This window comes from Beta vulgaris, chromosome 2 (assembly GCF_026745355.1).
Source record: "Beta vulgaris subsp. vulgaris cultivar EL10 chromosome 2, EL10.2, whole genome shotgun sequence".
NCBI lineage: Eukaryota > Viridiplantae > Streptophyta > Magnoliopsida > Caryophyllales > Amaranthaceae > Beta > Beta vulgaris.
In genome coordinates this window covers 25626689-25646831 of record NC_079203.1, presented here as the reverse complement: position 1 = coordinate 25646831, position 20143 = coordinate 25626689, and the positions used below count along the sequence as shown (strand labels likewise).

General features: G+C 36.4%; 1 protein-coding gene across 1 annotated transcript in view; it reads right to left on the bottom strand.

The window, feature by feature from the left end:
* Positions 1-20143, bottom strand: part of LOC104906346 (nicastrin) — a 37893-nt gene that overhangs the window by 2372 nt on the left and 15378 nt on the right. Inside the window, exons 10-13 of the mRNA XM_010695086.3 lie at positions 19861-19932; positions 19193-19312; positions 13443-13514; positions 6760-6900 (exon numbers count right to left, since the gene is read on the bottom strand). Coding sequence (XP_010693388.1) covers positions 6760-6900; positions 13443-13514; positions 19193-19312; positions 19861-19932 — 405 coding nt within the window. The remainder of the gene's footprint in view (positions 1-6759; positions 6901-13442; positions 13515-19192; positions 19313-19860; positions 19933-20143) is intronic.

Below are 20143 nucleotides of genomic sequence, written 5' to 3'. Positions count from 1 at the left end.
AGCAAGCAATTGATTCTTGAGGAAGTCTTATCCTTCCTCAGCACCCTCCTGGTTTGTAAGCCATTAGCGGAAGGGATAAACCATAGAAAGAAAAGGCAAAGCTCCGTATCCAAGTGGGAATCTTGAGTAACATCCAAGTTATTATTGTTCCATTGTTTTAATTCTTTATACTAAGTAGTACGCATGAGTCCAATTTTACCAAGCTAGTTGTGTTTTACATGTGAACAAAATATTTGTTTCACTTATCATTCAAGTAAGTAAGTATGTTATCCTAATACTATGACTGTTAGGATTGATTGGGAATCCCAAATAAGGTTAAAACTTCTTTTAATTTTGTAATAATCGAATTAAGAGCTGGTTTCGTGAATTGAGGGACAAGTAATGTTTTCCTAAGGTGGTTAGGAAAACGTGTTTTCGCTAACCTCAATCTAAACGATTTAATTAGTTGTTAGTAGCTGGTTTTATTCCTTCATATAGTCATATTAGGAAGTTAGGAAGTTGGGATAACTTATAACTCCTTAGGAAGTCATACGTTATATAGAGTCTTAGGTTGGTTTTTCTAAAAACTTCTGAATCAATAATAATAAATGTTTTACAGCTAAAAATTAATGTGAGTTAATAATTTATTATTGTGTGAATACTTTGGAGTTTTCACTAGAAGTGATTAATCTTTGTTTGCTAAACTTGAGATCTTTACCTAGTAAATCATACTAATTTTTTTATTGTGGGTGTGTAAGAGCTAATCTTCTACTTCCAATTCAAACTATTAACTTAGTTGCTCTTAATCTGATCTTATGCGAGGGTTTTGGTAATTATAAAATCACTTTCCTCGAGAGTTATAATATTCCTTAAAAAAATTATACATTAGCAGAAGTCAAAATTATTATCTAATGAACTGCTACACTCCCTTCACTTTCTTTATTGGGGTGTTGGATTGGACATTTATTTGAAATGCATGTCATTAACACTAAAATTTGGCAAAGGTAACCATAGTATGAAATCTAATATCCAGAAGTTACTCATCCCTTTTAAACCTCCTAAATCACATACTCACCACCCCCCATGGTAGAGATCTCATAGCTCCTCTTCAGTCATAAGTTCTAAATACATACTTGAGCGTGCCAAACAACTAAACAGAAGTAACAGACTTCCATTCCTTAACAATGTGGTTCTCAATCTCATATCTACCTTTTTCAATCATCTGACCCCCAGCGTTCATCTTGTTCTGGATACATAAACTGATGAATTGTTGAAGAAAAACCTTAAAATCGATGACACCCAAATGCATCCACTATGATTATACCAAAACTAATAAGTATATAAGCAATATGTCATTTTATCATCATTTTAACTACTATTTTGAACAAGGTGAAAATTACATCTTCAATAAGCTCTTTAGTTATCAAAAAAAGAAAGTTCTTTCAGTAAGCTCTTTAATTATTTTCCTCATTTCTACTGGATATTAGTCCTTAGTGTTGTATATTTTGAGAAATAATCTAAAACATCAAACAACAGATTATGAAGTTAAAACGAATACTACACTTCATGTCGTGTGGGCAGTGGGCTTAAAAAATTGTCACATGCCTAAGTCATAACAGTAAATGTCTATCAGGCCTTAGCCCCTCTATGGTTTTGTGCTTTATCAGTTCCTAGTTCCTAGTTCCTAGTATTCTCTATCCTAATATGCTCTAATTAGAGTAACACGAGCTCAATCTTATTGATGGCCAAAGCTGGGGATGACATGCGGTATTATCTGGTGGATTCTGCACCGTAACCCCTCCATGTTTGAGTGTGCATGCATATAGTCTTGGTAGATGATGTGAGATCAATCATGATCCCATCTCTTTTGTGGAGTCCTAGTTTTGTTAGGACTTCCAGTAGAGTTTTAGGTTTGTTAGAACTCTACATATATTATTCTTTATTCTTGTTAGATTTTTTGTTAAAAGTCCAACTTATAATGGAGCTCTTAGAAACATGGAAGCCTAGTATGATTAGACTCTAATCTTGTTAGGATTTTGATCTTGTTAGAAGTCTAAACTTGTAAGAATTCTAATGATGTTAGAAGTCTATTAGATCTCTTAAGTTGTTAGGAGTCTAGTTACCTTAGAAATCTTTTGCTTGCGGGGTTTTTCTATTCCACTTCAAAGAGGATTTTACTTGATCTAAGATCATTAGGAGTCGTTTAATCATAGTTTAGGATTAAGATTCCTTTGTAATTTCTATTTAAGGGTTCGTTCAACATGAATTAGAATTAGAGATTGTTTGAGTTCAAAGATTGAGAGTCCGCCTGTTTGGGTGTGATTTCTGGAATTGATTGCATAGTTCCAGTATTGTGCTTTTATTTTTTGTGATTGAGACCTCAAGAACACCCTCAAAACCTTAACTTGTGAGTTTTTGGTTAAACACTTTTGTGCATTTATCTTAAATATGAGTCAAGGGCCCCAAATTTGAGAATTTAAGCTGGCCTGATAATGATAGAGCCGCCCTGCTTAGTTTTGTATCAAATTTGAATCAAAGCGACAAGATCCTATAGGAGCGTGTGGGGGAATGGAGTGTCCAATTCAAGTGTTTTTTGGTTCGTCAAAAAGAAGATAGACACCCTCGGATTCCACTAGATCAAATTTCTCAAGTTTTGAACAAGAAACAAACATATCTTAGTTTTAAAAATCGCGCCCAATTGCAAGAAAAATCACCTTGGCAGTCCTAGGCAACGCGACCTATGATGGGTGCAGGTAGGTGCTGCCTGAGGCCGCTTTTTCGGAAGAAAAGATTTGAGCTAAAAACCTCTAAAAAAGCAATATTTCTTAAAAACAAAAACTTACCCAAGATTTAAAACTCAAATTCGAATAATATCGCTCAAGGAATTTCATGAATATGCTTGAATTTCGTCCCTAAATCAAAACCCGGATCTGGAAAAGAAAAGGCCCTCATTTTTTAATCTCATAAATAATTGTACTTTTGGGGGCACAAACTCGCCACATGTGGCAGAGATTGTTCAACAATCTCTGGTGGACTTCGCCGGTTAAGTGTCTAAGGCAAGTATCTCCTCGATTTCTTTTACTCTCTCTTTCTTCCGTCTTCTCTCTTTCTCTTCTCCGTCTTCTTTGTCTCTTTCTGTCTTCTCGCTTCAACTCTTTATTTCATATTTTTTACAGCACATCTGCTTTGACTTATGAGCTATGACTAAGGTTCATGCGCCCCATCCACTACCCCATATTCCCTTTCTTTACTCATTGAATTCTAAACTTTTGAGTAGTTTATTTTATCCTTTTATTTAAAGGTAATGTCAATTTACCCTTTTATTTTTTCTTTGCAACAACTAATGTCTTTCTCTTCTATTTGATTCCTAAGATATTTGGCACCAAAGGTACACGCCTCGTCTACCAGATGCGCGTGCCTTGGGCCTCCCTTCTTGCGCTTTGTGCCTTGGTGCGCCTCGCGCCTTATAAAACTAAGGCAATAGTAGCAAACTTCCAACAAATATTTCTGGCAGATTCGAGCACTTTTAAGGTGAAATTTGAGTAACTTTTGGGGATTTTCTTGGCTTGAAATTGCATTACTTTTTTCTAGTTTCAGACCGGAAACTTAACATAATATTTAAAATTGTTCGCTATTTTATCGAAATTGATCTTTTAAACTGGTCTGTTTTCGGGAACTATGGAGCGATTGGAAACTTATTATGACTTGGTTATTTGGAATTGTTGGGTGGTTTCAATTCCATTGGTTCAAAGAAGTCTGAAGTTGCATATTGTAAGTTCTCGCAAGAGTTCATTGAGAAGTGTATCTCAGTAGTAGAAACATTTAATGCAAATTGCAAAAATAAACCCTTGAATTTTAGACTGAGGGATCATTAGTTACTCTCTTCTCTTCGCTTCTCTCTCTCTCTCTCGAGCGACGCGACCAGCCGCGTTAATGACTATATGGGGCCATGACCAATGAACACCACTCAGCACCATAGAAAAACGTGGTCCAGTTACAGTCGCGTTTTTGCGGGAACGTCCCGTGACGGACAAATAGAACATTTCGCGGTCGTCGCGACGTGAATTTTTTGGAAAAATTCACATGAGTGGCAATTTTTCATTTTGTTTTATGTTTTTTCTTTATATTGTGTCTAATAGTATTATAAATGCAGTGTTTAGGATATTTACAAATATATTTTAAATTAATTTATTTATATAGTTTGAATTCAAAGGTTTAGTACTAACAAGAAGTAAAAAGAAAAAAAAGCAATGGTTTAGTTCACTTGTTTGAGAGAGAAAGGAGAGGAGGTGTACTAGTCTGTGTATTGTGGTACAGTTGTACTGCTACTTTTTAAATAAAGCATTGCTTGAATTTTTGGTCCACGTGGTAGACGAGAAATACGGGTAGTCGGGTACCATATAAAAAGTCAGCAAGTCTTAGATGAGAGAAAAGCCCCACGTCACATCTCCGATTGCCGTCGCTGGAGAAGACAACCAGCATAAGATTCAACGTCATTCTGCTCGCCTCCATCCCACGAGTAAAAGCCCCATCAATTAATTTCTCTTTGTGATGGATCTTGTCGTCAATTTCTAGATCTAAGGTTTCTCCTTCTCCCTCTTTCGCTTCTTCCTTTTAACTTTTTTCATAAATAACGGACATTCTCATATAAAACCCGTTACAGAACGACGTTCCACCGTTACGGAACGGTGTCGCGGCAAGTTTGGTGTGAATTCCAAGTCCCGGCATTATAACGGTGTTTCTCGAAACGGTGGGTTTAAAATCCGTTACAGAACGGCCGTTCTGTAAAGGAACGGACATTTGATCCCCACTCACCACTCATTGGGAGGCGAAGACAACTAGGGGACAACCTTGTCAAATCTCCTCTCCTCACAATTCCTGTGCATCACTCCGTGTTTGGTGGCTCTCCTTCCTTATGGCTAAAGTGGTGAGTTTAAGTTTGGACTTTTCACATTTCGATTTTCCTCTCATTAGCTACTCTTCTCTCCGCTTTTCTCTCTCTCTCTTGCACAACGTGACCAGCCGCGGTAATGACTATATGGGGTCATGACCACTGAGCACCATTCACCACTCACCACCCACTCGAAGGCGAAGAAAACTAGGGGATAACCTTGCCAAATCTCCTCTCCTCACACCTTGATTAGTGTGTGGTGCCGGTGTCGGTGTCTCTGCTTGTGGCTCTCCTTCTCTAGTGGCTAGAGTGGTGAGGACTTTTCACATTTCGATTTTCTTTTCAATCTCCATCTCTTTCTTTCAGTTCTTCCTTTTTTTTCTCTCTTTTCCTTCTTTATGTGAGACCAAGCAATGAATGAGCGTCATACTTTCTTTTTCTATTTCATCAATTGTGCTAATCTGCTTCCGAAATGTGATTGGTATTTTTCTTTTCATATATGATTCCTTTTTCCTTCTTTCATTTCGATCTTCGTTACTTCAATTTACCGTTATTTTCTTAAGACAATAAATTACATTGACTTATGCGTGGATTTTAATCTTCTGCAATTTTGATTCTTTTATCCAAATCCATGTCATACCCATTCATTGATATTATGATTTTTTCATATCCAACCATAACTATTCGTGTGTCCACCTCGATGCTACATAGATTGTACGAATATGGCTAAAAGTGCGACTTGGCTATTATACAATGATAACCACCCTTCCCGATATCCCATAAATAACGGCCCGTAACAGAGTCATTAGAGCAATAGTATTAATGTCCAAAGCCACAATCAGTGTTACCTAGATTGCTGGATCGAGCTCTGACCGGCGATCCAGATCAAACGTTCCGAACATGGGGCAAACGCGATCCAGATCACTGCACGTTGCAGACCATTTCGGAAATATAAGTGTCCCAAAAAAGTAAAGGAAAATTAAGATTTAGAGGACAGATTCAAAACCCTGACGCTGCACTTTTACCACATCTTAGCGATATTTGATCTTAAAAGTAGTGGGATTTTGATTGTCCTACACTTACGAAGCTATGGGTGTGTTTACTTTTAAATTTTTTTAGGTGGTACCTTGAACTTTCAAGCTTCCATCTACTTCAATGGTGAAAAGAGGAAAAGAAAGACAGTAGAGGGAGGGAGACCATGCCTCGGAAACTTTAGCCTTTTTGTTGTTTTTTCTTTTGTTTATTAATACCCATCTTTATAATTTGATAATATACTAGCTAGATTCTTGGAATATGGACCCCACTTCCCCCTTAGTAAAGTCACCTTGCACCCTCTTCTTTTTTCTTTGTATTTTATTTTTTGAAAAAGCAAAGTGTGTATTTCTAAGGCATAACGGTAGACTAGAGACATTGGAAAGTTTATTGCTTTCAAATGAACGTTTGGCTTTTATTTATCTTTTTCATTTCCAAAATGCATTCTTAGGGTTATGTACTCATTGAACATAAAATATGTTTTGCAATTCTGAAAAACTCAAATCATCACTTCAATTTTATTATTTCTTTAAAAATATTTAGGATAAATAAAAACCTATCGTACCCGTCGTACCCGATTCACCAGAGGTAGTGTTCCCCGTTCTGTTCCCCGAATTGAATCGCATTTCGTACCGGGTACCATTGGCCACAATAGCCAATTGAGCTATGTTAAACTCTAAATTTCTAGCATGACAGTGCTACAAGCTAGATCTCTATACTGTATAGAAAAGGCTGAAAGAGTGAATAAGTGCCACTAACCAAATATGAATCACTTGAGCAGCTGGGTCACACCTCAAATTAAAAATAAAAGTAGAAAAACAAAAAAATTAAAAAAACATGTGGGACATTATTCGAACCTTATTCAGAAATGACATCATAGAAGAAGGAGGAACTCCCGGATTCAAAATATTTGCTGCGGAAATTTTGACGTCATGTGATTCCAGTGAAACTTGTGCATGTCGCAAAGCATCAAATATCTCATTTGTCACCATGGTTCCCTGCAATAGTGATGCAAACCATCAACAAACAAGCATATGTGCAAATAGGAGAGTGGAAAGAGGAAGCAGTAAATCAATCTCATCAGTAAGGTCCTTGAAACAGGATATCCAAACTGTTATACAAGCGAATCCAGACTTATTATGTTCTTCATTCAAAAGCATAAGAGTCGCAGGCAGCACATTTTACAAGTGAATACCGTTTAACACCCGTTCCATATAGGCTAGTATTTGCATACCAGGGGGTTAATGGAGCGAGTATGAGGATAGAAGTGATACCCACCCACAAGAAGTGAGACGGGCATCATCAGAATACTTGTCCCATTCCTCCTTATCCTTCCCATCCTGTTGCCAAACAAACACCCATAGTCTAGCAACTTGACAGTAGCAGTAATCAATTCTGTGACACATTACATGTGCATAATTCAGACCTATCACTTGTGTGAATTTATCATCAAATTGAGTCTTTTCTTCTACTTTCTTAGCTTGAAGTGATACTAACATGGTGAGGACCTACAATCTTAAATTTGACCCTTTGATCGAACTTTTCCAACCCCAAAAAAGAAACACAATCTTAAAAACAAGGATGCGAAGTTTATGTTTTCTAAGAGAAACAACCAAGACTAGATTATAATCAAGGAACACTCTGTTAACAATTACTAGGAAATTCCAGAAGTTCGAGGCTCACTACGGTTCCTACAAAGACTAAGAAGCACCATTTATCAATATCACTAAGTAGATAAGATTTGGGTTGAATCTAACTAAGAAATCCAATCACACACAAAGTACTCAAAGTATTCAAACCATGGAATTAGAAGTCCGATATTCTATTAATAAACGATCATTGTGCAATGGATCTTGAACTTGACGTTAAGCTATATTGTTGTTAAGAATCACACCCTTCTAGAACCACATACGCTAATCTGCATTAGGATGTTCTTTTCTCCTCTACGTGATTTCCTTGTCAAAATTAGCCTATTAAAGGGAAATGAGTTGCAACACAAAAAACAACACGCACAAACAAAGAAGGGAGAAGATGTGGGCTAGCTTTCATGTTGGGTAATGTATATAAGTTTTCTCCCTTTGAATTACTAATAGGATGGGGAATTCACGTTTTGCTTGCTTATTCACCAAATAGCCCAATCATATGATAGGCTTGGTCATATAAAGATAGAAACAAAACTCCCTAAACTATTTCAGGTTAGAAATCCATTAATGTGAAAATTCAGGCCACGTAAGCTGCGAACTGTTCCATTAATTCGTTATAGGCGCTTCTGCAACATCACAGCTATTGCTGAAAAATGTGACCTTATCCAAGACGCTATTCCTTAAATTTCTCTCATACACTATGCCTAAACCATAATATAGACTTAGCTTATATAAGCGAAAGACTCCTAATAATAATCCATCTAATGCTTTCTTTTCATTGTTGCATGTCAGAAGACAAGTCTAACCATAAATATCTTTGAAAATAAATAGACACAAATCTAACATAATTTGATATATTAGAATAAAGTTCACATGAAAACACTTCTTATACTTCCTCTGTTCTCAGATAAGTGTTAAGTAACACTTATCTGAAAAAACTCTCACATAAAAGAGATTAAGTGTTTCACTTATTTCAGAATGGAGGAAGTAAGAGAATGTGAGAACACTGGAATTACAATCCATTTTAGTGCATATATAATCCATTTTTAAGATTTTACATAATAATCCTTTTGGAAGATTGGCCTTGCAAATAGCCAAAATTGCTTACATATTGGTTAAAAAGGACTATAACAAAGCGTACTCACGTTCTCATATAAGGATTGCTCTTTTGGGAACCTAACCCTATACGTGTATATATATAAAGGATCCGGTGAGAATGGGTCCTTATGTGAGAACATATATCATATGTGAGAACAGATTTATGTTTAAAACATACCCACCACTTTTTAGAACATATGCAATATTTTTTAGAACATACTTAAACGGAAAAATTGACAGGAACGGTCCCAACTATGGCGTTTCGCCATTTTCAGTCTCACCTAAGGATAATTTCTGAACAGTCCCAACTTTAAGATATGTTTTCTAATAACAGTCCCAGTAGGTAAGTGATTTTTTACAGTAGCTAAACTCTATAAAATCACCATCCCAACCGCCCTTCCCGCACCCTCAAGACTGCCACACTCGCCTCTAACTGCCATGCTACCACCCCTCCCCAACCCCAAACCTGTCAACCCTCCCCACCCCCTCCCATGCCACCCCACCTACCACCCCCTCCTCTGCCACCCCCTTAAAAAGGGAAATTTAAGAAATTCAGGAGTCAAAGAATTCTTTGAGAAAGGGAAAAAAACACCAAAAGGAAGGGAGATCAGTAAAAATCCTCTAGATTGGTGGCCAGTAAAATTTTACTGAGAAAAATAGTACATGTGTGGACAAAAATTATGAATGTAATTAAGAACATCAATTGTAAACAATGGGGAAGGAAAATTGAAGGTTTTAACAGAATAATTCATCAAGATTACTTGTGCACCACCATCATTGATAGCTATCAAAGAAAAAGAGAAAAGGAGGGGAGAGATCGAATCCCAGTCTTTCTTTTGATCTATGGCTTACCAAGATAGAAAAATAAAGACGAGAGTTTTAGTTAGGAGAATGATAAACATTTCTTTTGATCTTGAAACTTCAATTCAACTCATAATTCTATTTTCCTTGTTGTTCTTCGGTTTTCACCTACTAGAAAAACTGAAAAAGGTGGGTGAAATTGGAAAGAAAAGAAGATATTCGACTGGTTGGATTAGGCTGGTGGAGTGGTTGAGACGGGGTCTTGACAGTATCATAGTTCGAAAATACCGTTTCGGTCACGGTTGCGATAACGCGGTAAACGGGATGATGTCGTTGTCGTACAGCAGAATATCCACTTAAACCATGAAATATCCCTAAAACCCGCCTAAAATGCAGGTTTTTTTACACATTTACGATGCGGGTAATATTGGTTCAGTAGCCCTGAAAACCTTTACGACACAGGCAATACGATACGGCCTTGTTTTGACACCATGGACAGTAGTGGTGTGTGTCGAGGCTGGGTTGATGGTGCGGCTGAGAAAAATTCATCAAAATAACCTATGGTGGCAAGGGAGGGAGAAGGTAGTGGAAGGGGATAGAGAAAAGGAGGAAGAAGAAGAGCCAGGCTGAATGGTGGCTGGCATCGAGGAGGAGATAGGGGATTGGGAGGCAAAAGGGTGGCAGGGGAGGTGGAGAGAGAAAAAGAGGAAGAATAAATTAGCGTAAAAAAATTATAACCAGTCAAATGGAACTGTTTCTAGAAAACATACCCCAAAATTAGGATTGCTTCGGAGTAATCGATAGTTCGGACTAAAAGTGCAATTTTTCCTACTTAAATTTTTGTTTTTATAACATATTAAACACTTTTTAGAGCGTATGCTATGATTTTTAGAACAATAAGTTATAGAACATATGCTATGATTTCTAAAACATTAACACATTTTTTTACGTAAAAACCTAATCAACACATATACATATATTAATGGATTTTTTTATTTTAATAATGCAACATTTTAGCCATTCGCAACGAATAAGCTAACCTTTAAGTTATTCCTAAATAATGCAACTTTTAACAAAAAATTCTCCGAATGGGTAAAAACCGGATGCAACCTCATAAACAGGTTGCCCGGGACACATGTCACAATTTCATTGGTTAGTTTTTAATTTTTGTTGAATTAAAAAAAACAACATTCATTTTTTCTCTCTCTTCCTTATCTCCCTCCACCTGTTCCCCAACCCCACCCCTACGACCTTAGCCACTGGAAAAAACCCTTACCCTTAGTCCCCAACCCCAAAATCACCACCTTTTCCCTCCCCCACCCCCAAAAATTGGAGTTCATGGAATGAGCAAACCCAAACTTTCCTCTTCTCACTTCCACCCCCCTCCACAATCCCCACCATCACCACCTTCTTAGCTTCTCCCTCTTTTACGAACCACCATCACCGCCTTCTTCTCTCTCTTTCACCGAAAAGCTCACTTCATTTGTCATTCGATCTTTTCTATCGTTTCCCCAGAAAATACTCTCAAATTCCCAAAACTCTCAATTTCTGATGTTGTCAGCTCTGAGATCCCACTCAAATTCTCTCCCCTCTTCCTCTCTCCGGCAACCATGGCTATGGAACCTCACAGTAGCTTCTTCACCACTTTAACCCTCGATAAACATGGAAAACTGAGATTTTGAAGCTTGAACAAATCGAAAAAGTTCTCACCAAAGTTGGGGCAGATGATGTGAAGATTATGCGATTTGACCGATTACGTGGTTTTTGCCACCGGAAGATCTTCCTGGCATGTTCGTTGGTTTAACGGTCGGGTGGGTGGTTTTGGTGGTTTAAGGGATTGGGTGGGTGGGTTTTGGTGGTTCAAGGGGTGGGGTGGGCGGGTTTTCGCTGGTTTAAGAGATGGGGTGGGTTGTTTCAGTGGTGAGGGTGGTGAGGGTTGTTTTGGGGCCTGGGGAAGGGGAAGGAGATGGGGTGGGCAGCAGGCGAGGGAGGAGGGGGAGGGGGGAGGGAGTGAGAGAATTAGCTTTTGTATTTTTCTACCAAAAACACTTTTAACCTCTTTCAGTCAATTTGACTTGTTATAGGACTTTTGGTATAAAGCTTGCATTATTTAGGAATAATTAAAAGGTTATCTTATTCGTAGTGAATGGCTAAAAGGTTGCATTATTGAAATCAAAAAATCTTATATTAATATTTACATGTTTAAAATTTTGAAGCTTATGTCCTAAATTATTTCAAGTATGTTCTTAAAATATTTTAAGTGTGCTCCAAATTATTTCAAGTATGTTCCAAATTATATTTAACATGTTCCAAAGAACAAAGTAAGTAATTGTCAAATAATTCCGAGAAATTTCAGTGTCTTTTTGGTTATTTTCAATTGATTTTTGTTTTTTTCTTAATTCCAAAAATGCAGAAATAAAGGATACAATACTATTCATATTTATATTTTTCAAAAGTTTATACATTAGGAACATCAAAACTCTAGTGCAACTATTTAGAACACGACAAGAACTATATAGAACACACCAAGTAATATTTAGAACACAAGGAATACTTAAAACATAACAAGAACTATTTAGAACATAATAAAAACTATTTAGAACACAACAAGGACTATTTAGAACATTAGAAGAACTATTTTAAACACTGGAACAACTATTAAGAACATATATTTTACTATATTTAGAGCATAAGAACAACCACGAAGAACATCCTTTTTTTTATTATTAACAAAATAATTACATAATTAACATGGGAGAAAAATATGTTATGAAAATAGATGCTCTAAGAATTTAAGTATACACTTCTTTAAAAAAAACTTAAGTATGTATCCTCAAAAAAAAAAAAATTATAAGTATGTTCTAAGAAGTATTGTGTATGTTCTAAAAATTTAAATTTGTTTCCTTAAAAAAAATTATGTATGTTTCCTTAAAAAAAATTAAATATGTTGTTCTAATAAGTGTTGCATATGTTTTAAAAAGTTTAAGTATATTTCCTAAAAGAAGGTTAAGTATATTGTTCTAAAACGTGTTTGCATATGTTCAAAGAAGTGTTTCACATTTTCTAAAAAGTTACTCCCTCCATCCCAGAATACTCTTTACATTTTCCTTTTTTATTTGTCCCAGATTACTCTTTACACTTCTACTTTGGGATATGACCCACTATTATTTTAATCATTGTACCTTTTAACTATTGGCCCATACTCTCTCTCCTCCAAATAAAATAATATCACTCTTATTACCTACCAACTCTAACCATGCCCCACATTCTCTCTCCTTAAAATAAAATAATACTAGTTTTACGGACTACTAACTACTAACTCCTATCACATTTACTTTCAATAAAATAACAATTGATAACCAGACAACAACTTAATAAGAGAGAAAATATAGTTTCTCTAGTAAAACTAGAGGCACTTATTATTAGTGTTGCCTTGAATAAAACTAGAGACAAACAGAAATCTTTACTAATAAAAAGAGGGATAGAACATAGAAAGAAGAGTCCAATCATTAATAGTGTTAACTATGAATTGAATTAATATATGGCGCTAGGATTAACCATGCACGAAGGTCTTACTGTTTAATATATTGAGTCTAATTTAGTTTCAGGTTTAGGCCCACCTGTTTAGGTTAATTAGTCGGGTACTATATAAACCCTATAAATAACTTCTGTCTTAATATTCTGTAATCTGTACTCTCTACTAAAACTAAAAAAATCATTTCATCTCTATGGACGTAGCTAACACATTGTTAGTGAACCACATTATTTCTTGTGTCAATTGTTCATTAATTGTTTGTTTCTTAATTGCATCTATCATAACAAATAGCATACACACGAGAAGTTCATCAATGAGCATATTATGGTCACATTCCTATTAACATAGTTGGACTAGCTAAAGGATTTGTATTGCCCATTTGTCAACTAACTAACTACTACACAACATTTCATATGAGATGTGACATAGAAAATTATATCTCTGAGTAAAGATGAGTTCTTACGCTGGATGAATGGACGAAAAAACTCTTCACTCCACCATTTAACCCCTTTCCAACGGACCCAATCTCCAAAACCTGAACAAAATTCATAGGATTCAGAAGTGAACAATTCTTGTTATGATACCATATAAGGCAACAAAGAGTGCAGCATACAAGATTTTGCACGAGTGCTGCGTTTCTAATGAATGTGTACATTATAAACTCCACTATAACACTTCACCAAGCTTTCACTCCAGAGTAATGGCCAAAAAGAACCAACTTACTGTGCATGCATCTAAAAGTTCGACGGTAGAAAACAACAATATACAGAATGTTGAAGATACATTGAAGACATATCTATGCATGACCATACTCAATGCAGAAACATCTGATATTTGATTTCTTCTAATAACAATAAGCGTTATTTAATTTAAAATCCCATCAACGTTAACTACATTTTACTACACATTAAAGGCTGAATCATCCATCAACAATGAGGCATATATAAAAGAGCGTCAGTCTCCTCATCACAAAGTGGTCAATCAACTCCAAAGGAGCATGTTCAGAACTCAGATAGTTCATTCTTCTATTGTCGCCTTCTTCCTGAAGACTAGAGCACCTTTGACCTCACCCCAAAATGCCACCCGTTGAACCAAAAGAAGGTACAGACTAGGATCCAATAAAAGACTTCCAAAATTATAAATCAAGATTTCCGAAGAGAGTTAGCTAGATGCTTACAAATTCAACATAGGAGGTATTGATTTTGTAAGCATCGGGCTAACTCTATGTTGACATTATATTCACAAAAACATAGTTTACTCTCTACACCAAAGTTACTAAAATCGCGATCAAATCTTAAAATCTTACGGTTTTACGATTCAAATATGGTAGATGATTCGATTCACGATTCTAGACGATTCTATACATTTCTTTTTGTTAGCGAAAACTTCGCAAATTTAATCATGCTAACAAAGCAAATAATAGATATATATTGTCATTGTCATATAGTGGCCAAACAACTATTTTTTCCAATTTTTAGGTTTTTTAACTTATAATTTTAGCACATTCAATGAAAGATTGAGTGCAATATCTTGAATAGGAAAAGACCTTTAGAATCTTGATTCGATTTTATGATTCGATTCTAAAGGTCGTTTCCTATTCAAACTAGAATCTCGACTTTAACAACTTTGCTCTACACTCTTCTAAACCTAAGGATTTACGAACCACCATGGGCAGCATAAAGTTCATTCAAACACAAACCAGAAACCCACAAGAAGTGGAAAGAAATACCATAAACTAACTAATTTTTTTTTTTTTTTTGTTCTTTTTGCTTTGATACAAAAAAAGGAGAACATCATTAAGAACAAATTATGAGTAAGTCCCCTTTAAGAGGAAGCAACTTAGATGAACCTAAGCTCACACGATCTTGCTTGTACCAAAGAAATGGTGCCACCCCGAAACGACATTGTACATTTATTACTCATGCCATGCACTTTGTCACTCCCACATTATGAATAGGGATGAAGATTGAACATGAATCGGTTATGTAGCTGGGTGACTCAAGGCATTATGGTTGGTCGAGTGACTTGCACCTGATTGTATTTGAAGGCGGTAGCGGTACAAGCCTCCAAAAATATTGGCATTGACAATCATCTTCCTCGAGTATAAATCATGAAAAAAGAAGTATTGGCAAGAAAATAAGCTATGGAATTACTGTCTAGTGTATGTTAACAACAGATAATAGATTGTAAGTGAGAATTGGAACAAAAAGGACATATTTGAGTGTGATTTTCTGCGACATTGTTAAGGAATCAAGGCCTGTCAGTTTGGAGCTGCTTCCATCAGCAATACAAACAAATAAATTTGTAGACCATGGTTTTAGATCATCAAACAGTTGTGAGTCTCCTGTCATGTGTAATCTGACGCACTGGAATCCACTATCCAAGAGGATGTTCATTTGAGATTGGAAAGGCTGCTAATGACTATACATATAAACATATGGGAAGAGGACGGTTGTGCTGTGTTAAGCATCTTTCCGAACATTTGGATCTGCTCTTTTCTAAATGGTCTCATCTCGGTCTCAGAAGGTAGTCGTTAACCATGTGTTTTTGTTTCTAATAGGGAGGCTTCCCAGTTAGTTTCCAACAGGTTTGCCAGACATGGCCATTTTTTCTGTAGAGGTCGCACTAAGGTTTTCCACTTTTGGACCTAATTTCATTTAATGATGTGTGATCCCCCAGCGGTGAATTTGGGTTATGATTTGAGAGTATTTGTGCTGCAAAGCAAAGCGCGGATCTGCCATCCTCCGGATATGAAGGGGATGTCCCCACATGACTTTCTTTTGGCTTTCTTCTGTTCGGAGAAGAGAAGTTCCCTGATTGGCGGCCCCGGTTATGTCCAGAGTTCTCCTCAGACTTCATATAAATCCTTGTTTTGTCCCATAAGGAACTTTGTCTCCATAGTTTTCTGAGATGGATCCTGGTCTTCAGAGGTTTCCACTCATGAACGTCGTAAAGATCTATCTCCTGCTAGCACCGAGTTAGTAAATTGTAGTAGGATGTGACAGAAGATTTGCTTGGACATGATCACGGAGGAAAATCTTGCAATACTACATTGCTAGTATAGATATCTCAGCAACATCCCAAATTTTTTTGTAACTGAGTATACGAGAAAATTTTCCAAAATCTTCTGGTCAAGGACTTAATCAGCTATGCCATCACAAACTGTGACCAAACAAGGAAATTGTGGCCATTTACTTTATGGCTCTGATGCGAAGAAAATTCTAGAGTTTCCATGATGGTCTGGAAGAGATTGATTTAAACTGGATGTGACTTCAGATTGGGTTTCATTATTGATGGCCGCCATGCTCAACTATAGGATTGATAGAGGAGAGGCTGGTGCCATACGGTATTTAAGCATAAGTTTATTAGTTATTACACCTCACCTTAGACTCGATCATAAAGGCCCTTCATATACCCCCAAGGTAGAATATGGCTCCTTGATTCTGGATGGAATCTCTCTTGTATGGAAACTAACATAATATAAAAGATATTGCACTTCAATTTTCAATCGACCACATCACAATTTTGAGCCATGAGTCATAAGAGAGAAAATATAGAATATTGAGAGGGCACAAAGTTACTCCCTCTCCATTCCAATTTATATAATTGATGTTTTACAAGGCACTTCATTAACTCAATCAGATCATATGTAAAGGTTTATGGGCATTTGCTTCACTATCTTTTCGAAATCTGGTTTGGATTTAGACTAAACAAAACTCCTACATGTTGTTTGGTAACTAAAAATGGCACTCTGGAACCCATACCTCAAACCCCCTGAAGACACATACCTCAGTTCGAGATGAGGGTCTAACCATAACCCCCAACACTAGAATCAAGTTTTTACTCCACTTTGACAAGCTATTGTTCCAACTATATATCAGGCGTAGAAATTATGCAAGAGAGCATCACCTGCTTTAAAAGGGGCAGTGTTAAAAAAAAGTTAAGGAAAAATCAGAATAAAGAGAAAGGGAGGAGGAGAAGAGAAAAGGAGAGATTCCAGAGGGTGGGGAGGGTGCAAGATGCAGTGAAAGAACAAACCCTTTAGCAACCAAACAATAAATTATAGGTCTAAGTTTCAAGTATCACACCCAATACCTCATCATACCTAAACACTCCTTTAGTTGTTTAGTTGATAGAATAAATCCCATTATTCCATCTGTACTTTATTTTCTCTCCACCTTCTGGCCTCCTCTTGCACATATGATTCTCCACCATTACGTCCTCTTTCCTTTTCCACCTCTTCATCCTCCGCTGCATCTCTTCTCCTCCTCATTGCACTATCTTATAGCTTATGAATTGAATGCCAATGTTGATACTTGATAGCCTTAAATTGATTAAGACAAATAGCTGGAAGGATTTTTTTTTGAAATTCGTATTTAAGGTTGTTAATGACAATGATAAATATTGTTGTTAGTGACGTTATTGGATATTGATTAGCCATATTTGATCTTACGGGAATTGTGGTGGTTGATCTAGTTGTGATGGTTACAGTGGTGGAAGTCGTGATGGGTATGGATCTCTTTTTAGTCTTGATTTCAAGGATGGGGATCTTGTCAAACCCATCCCATCCGTAATGTTGATTATGGGATGGGTTTGAGGTATGGGTTCTAGGGTTCCATTTTTGGTTACAAAAATTAGGTATTGGTTTAATTGATTCTATGGGCCATCCCAAGGATATGATTTGATACCTTACCTTGAAATTCTATTGTGCTCCCAAGAGCACAATGCACATGGTGCACCAAGTAAATTTGTTCCATTTTCGATGAGTATATGTTTTATTTCAACAAAAATTTCGTTTTAAGCATAGCGAAAAATTTGTTCTATGTTCCGTTAACATTTTTCTAATTCAATAAGCAAATATTCTATTTCAATAATGTTCATTTTAAGCATATTTTTCAGACCACTCCGTGGGGTTCTTTCTAGGTTTGTTTTTGTTAGGCATTGAACCTTACCTTAGGTGCTGAGTGGTGTCCTCTCTCTCCTCTAATACCTAAAAAAGAGTTCCGTCTATAGAATATTAAAGCTTCAACCATGGCATGGCAGTATCTTGCCGAGCCCTCAGCCTTCTCCAGTGGCCAAGTAATGTCTATGATCGAGTAAGTAAATAGTACTACGCCAATATTCAAGGACAAGGGGCTGAACGACCTCTCGATCTACTTATTGCAACCCCGGGAAGAAAAACATCGTCTAGGCGTTCTGTGTTGCTCCAATCTCCTCTACACCTAGGACATTGTCTGTTAACAATCATAGCCATCTCCAATGGTACCTGGTAGGCCTAACAAGCATAAAAGCAACTATAGAGCTAACAATCAAACTATAGCGCGTGACGTGAGCTATAGCTGAAAGCGCTCGCTCACCCGTTGCTTCTACCAATCCACCACTCTGAATGTAGCTAACACTGTGTAGCTATTGTTTGTTGTTGCTAAGCATTGGACCGAAAAGACAACCTCGATCATTCATTACATATGATATATCGAGAGTTCAAGACCATGACATGATTCATTTAGAGAATGCCAGTTTAAGTTATATTTTTCGTGAAAATTGTTCTATTTTCAATAAGCAAATGTTCTATTTCAATAAATGTTTGTTTTAAGCTTATTTTCTATTTTACGTAGACGATTTTCGATAAGCAAATGTTCTATTTTAAAAAATGTTCGTTTACATCTTATTTTTCAGCAAAAAAATATGTTCTATTTTTTATGTCCTATGTTTGATGAGCAAATGTTCTATCAAAAGTAATTGTATTCTGTTAATGTTCCACTTAAACACTAAAATGTTCATTTTCGTAATTGAATTCTGGTAATATTCCACTATAACAGTAAAAATTTCGGTTATCATTAGTAAACTCTTGTAATGTTCCACTTCAGCAGTAAAATGTTCGTTTTCATATGTGAATTCTTGTAATATTTCACTTCAACGGTAAAATGTTTCTTTTCGTTTTCATAAATGTTCTATTTTGCATTGTGGGAGCACATTTCTCCTGGGAGCACAATCCATGGATTAACCTTACCTAATTGGTAGCAACTGTTGAACAAAAAGGGGCCTTTAGAGTTTTACTAATTGCAAGAAAGAGAGAGGAAACCCGACATACTACTCACTTGTAACCAAAATGGATTATATCTGCCGAACTCTCTCCCTCATATAATTATCTCACCCCCCCCCCCAACAACACTGTCCAGCACCTTTCAAACATTTTCATATGTGAAATATTACCGTTTCGATCAATGTGCTATTGAGACCTGCGACAACCTCTGATTGCAAGTCAAGTTCATGTAAGAATCTGCGGCTACCAAGGAAACCCCAGGCCTCTCCAGTAAGAACCAGGAAAACAAGCTGCAGAATAAGTGAGTAGTCAGTAAGGCAAATGGCAAGAAACTGATATAGAATAATAGACAAACATGATCTCTGCATCTTAGATTAACCTCCTCGTAGACACCAGCAACAACTTTATGCTGGGTGTAACACACGTGGCCATAAATTCCACAAATTCTGGTAATCTTCCTAATTTCTGAATTCTTTTTTCCCCTTTTTAAGGGCCGATGCAATAGAAAAAAATAAGAAAGAAATATAATGATTCACCACAATCAAGCAGAATACAGATGATGTGTCATTGAGCACCACTGAACATTATAGTTGGTGTTGCACCATATTGTAATGCTCTAAACTAGGCAAACTAGATCGTTACCTAGATACAAAGAATATAACATGTAACATCCACCATAGAAAACAATATTAAGAAAATAGATAATTTACAAATAGATACATCATAACTTAAGAAGTTTAATGTAATCCACCAAAAACCACTTTATACACCCAATAAACTCAAGCAGAATAATCTATCACATAACATATGGCTCCTTTATACTGGAATTCATAGTCACCTGCTTCTTAAAGCTCTTTGAATAATCTGAACGCGAAAGAGCATCAGCAGCTGCAAGTAGAGCAACCAATCCCTACAAAGATACAGAAGAGAAAAGCATCACCTCAGTCAGCAATGGTCTAGTTCGACGATTTTCCAAGAGCAGAATCATGTATCCAAGCAGAATCATGTAAAGATTTCTGTTAGTCTCTAGTTTTATTATACATGGTCCTCCTCTTTTTATTAGTAAAGATTTCTGTTTGTCTCTAGTAAAACATCAATCACTAAGCTTGAATTTTCCAAGA